This window comes from Nansenia antarctica (assembly GCF_963989245.1).
Source record: "Nansenia antarctica genome assembly, chromosome: 3".
Taxonomy (NCBI): Eukaryota; Metazoa; Chordata; class Actinopteri; order Argentiniformes; family Microstomatidae; genus Nansenia; species Nansenia antarctica.
The window spans coordinates 14,506,429-14,508,928 of NC_137688.1; the positions used below are offsets into that span (position 1 = coordinate 14,506,429).

The following is a 2,500-nucleotide window of genomic DNA, read 5'->3' on the forward strand; positions in this document are numbered from 1 at the left end:
TAGGCACAGACATAGGTAACCCAGGCTGTTTGTTTTGACAGTGAAAAGCGTTAACATCTCCCCCCACACACACACACACACACAAACACACACACACACACACACGCACACGCACACGCGCACACGCACACAGACACACACACACACACACACACACACAGCGAAGAGCGTCAACATCTCCCCAGACACAGCGCCAGGAGAAGACAGAGCCCTGTCCCATCTGCATAAATGCTCAACAACGGCCCCTGCTGATGCCCTAATGTGGATGTGTTAATCACCACCAGAGAGTGCGGCCCCGCGTCTCACTGTGTCTCTGTGTGGATCGGTATTGTACTATTAAATAGTACTCTATCAAATTTGCGTTCTCAGGGGAGGCTGGTGGAGGCAGAAATGCATTTCAATGAGCCCATCCTCCCGATGTCTACCTCTACCAGCCTCCCCTGCAGCATGTGCGCTCCAGTATCTGCAGTCACTCTATATTTCTGTAGCGATACATTTCGTGTGTGAGTCATATGGTTGGTGTCCTGGCTTCCTAGATGTCATTATTATGTACTGAGGCACAGTGTGGTGCCCTGCGACAAGCGAGGCCGATGATTTTTGAATTTCATAGTTATGTAGATATGTAGAGAGAGATGCATGGTATGCTGTGAATTAGCATCTTGTCTATTTTTATTTTTGGCAAGCTGTTGAGCATTCATAAAGAACATGTGCACACACACATACACATGAGCGCTCACACATACACGCACACACACACACACACGTGCAAACACACACACCACATACACACGCACGCACGCACGCACACACACACACGTCGTGCAAACACACACACCACGTACACACGCACGCACGCACGCACGCACACACACACACACACACACACACACACACACACACACACACACACACACACACACACACACACACACACACAGAATCTCGCATCTCTAGCAGTGAAAGCCAGTAGAAGCATGGAAAGGTACCTTTTTTGTGATTTGTGGGAAATATTTCCGTTTTGAAGTTCTGTGGGTGCCCAGCTGAAATCGGAGCCAGAATGAGTTTGGTTTTAATTGAGCTGATAGTTAATTGGTTTATTTAATAATGTCAGACAGAGAGAGAGAAGGAATTAAAACATAGAACATGGAGGGATATACAATTACTCTATTATACAAACATACTGCCTAAACATTATTAGAAGATTTGAGATTAGATGAAAAGATATTTCTTTCCAATTAAAAAGTTACAAAAAATGTCTAGAGATGCAATTAAATTACTTGTTTACTCTTCGTAATTGTATCTAATGGGACGTTATGAAGTAATGAGATAGGTTAAGTACAGATCATAGCATTACTTACATCTACAAAATATTATTGCTGAAAAACATGAATTATGAATACATTTATTTGCAGATTCCACAGAGTGTATGTTAGAAAATGTTATTCCTTATAATTTAATTCAGTCAGTGGGGAAAAAATCCCTATTGCTGTTATCTTCAAATAGATTTCAGAAAAAGAAATACATTTTTGTTAATCACACCAAGAGAGACACTTATTCAACTGAAGCAGCTCTCTACTCTACAGCCATATGACTCTGAATCTATGGCTATATGACTCTCCATCTATATGACTCTACATCTATATGACTCTACATCTATATGACTCTACAGCTATATGACTCTACATCTATATGAATCTACATCCATATGACTCTACAGCTATATGACTCTACATCTATATGACTCTACATCCATATGACTCTACAGCTATATGACTCTACATCTATATGACTCTGACTCTATATGACTCTGCATCTATATGACTCTACATCTATATGATTCTGACTCTACATCCATATGACTCTACATCTATATGACTCTGCATCTATATGACTCTACATCTATATGACTGTACATCTATATATGACTATACTACGTCATAGTCAACAAATCACACTGTAGGATATTGTCTGTCTGTCTGTCTGTCTGTCTGTCTAACTATCGATCTATCTGTCTATCCACCTATCTGTCTATCCACCTGTCTACCTGTCTACCTACCTATCTATCTATCTATCTATATCTATCTATCTATCTATCTATCTATCTTTGGCAGCTCATCTGTTTGCCTTCTCCTGTGCACAAAGTGACGCACTCGAACTCACATCCATTTCCACCAGAAGGACTTATCAGTGCAGAAACGCCTCAGTGTTTCCTTCCTGGTTAAAACAGGACCATTTTCCAGATTCGAGAAGAATCGGAGGAAAGATAAAAAATGCTAGGAATAAGGAAGCCGTAATTACAGTCGACCGGTTTCACATCGTGTAGAAAAACACCAGCGGACAAGCTACAATGGCACACAAAAGATTTATGGCCGGAGAAAAAAAGTACAGATCCAAGATCCGAGCTAATTAAGAAAAAAGTGCCTTTGTGATAACCCTGGCATACACACACAATACAAACTCAAGCATAAGGTGTAAAATGACAAGCAGACATCAAATCGAA

General features: G+C 41.0%; 1 protein-coding gene across 3 annotated transcripts in view; it reads right to left on the bottom strand.

Moving 5' to 3' along the window:
• Positions 1–2,500, bottom strand: part of ldb2a (LIM domain binding 2a) — a gene marked incomplete at both ends in the record, with an annotated part of 67,164 nt that overhangs the window by 6,909 nt on the left and 57,755 nt on the right. Inside the window, one exon of one of the 3 annotated variants that reach the window (XM_080527810.1) lies at positions 987–1,040. The exons of the other annotated variants lie outside the window; for them this stretch is intronic. Coding sequence (XP_080383936.1) covers positions 987–1,040 — 54 coding nt within the window. The remainder of the gene's footprint in view (positions 1–986; positions 1,041–2,500) is intronic. 3 annotated transcript variants of the gene reach the window in all.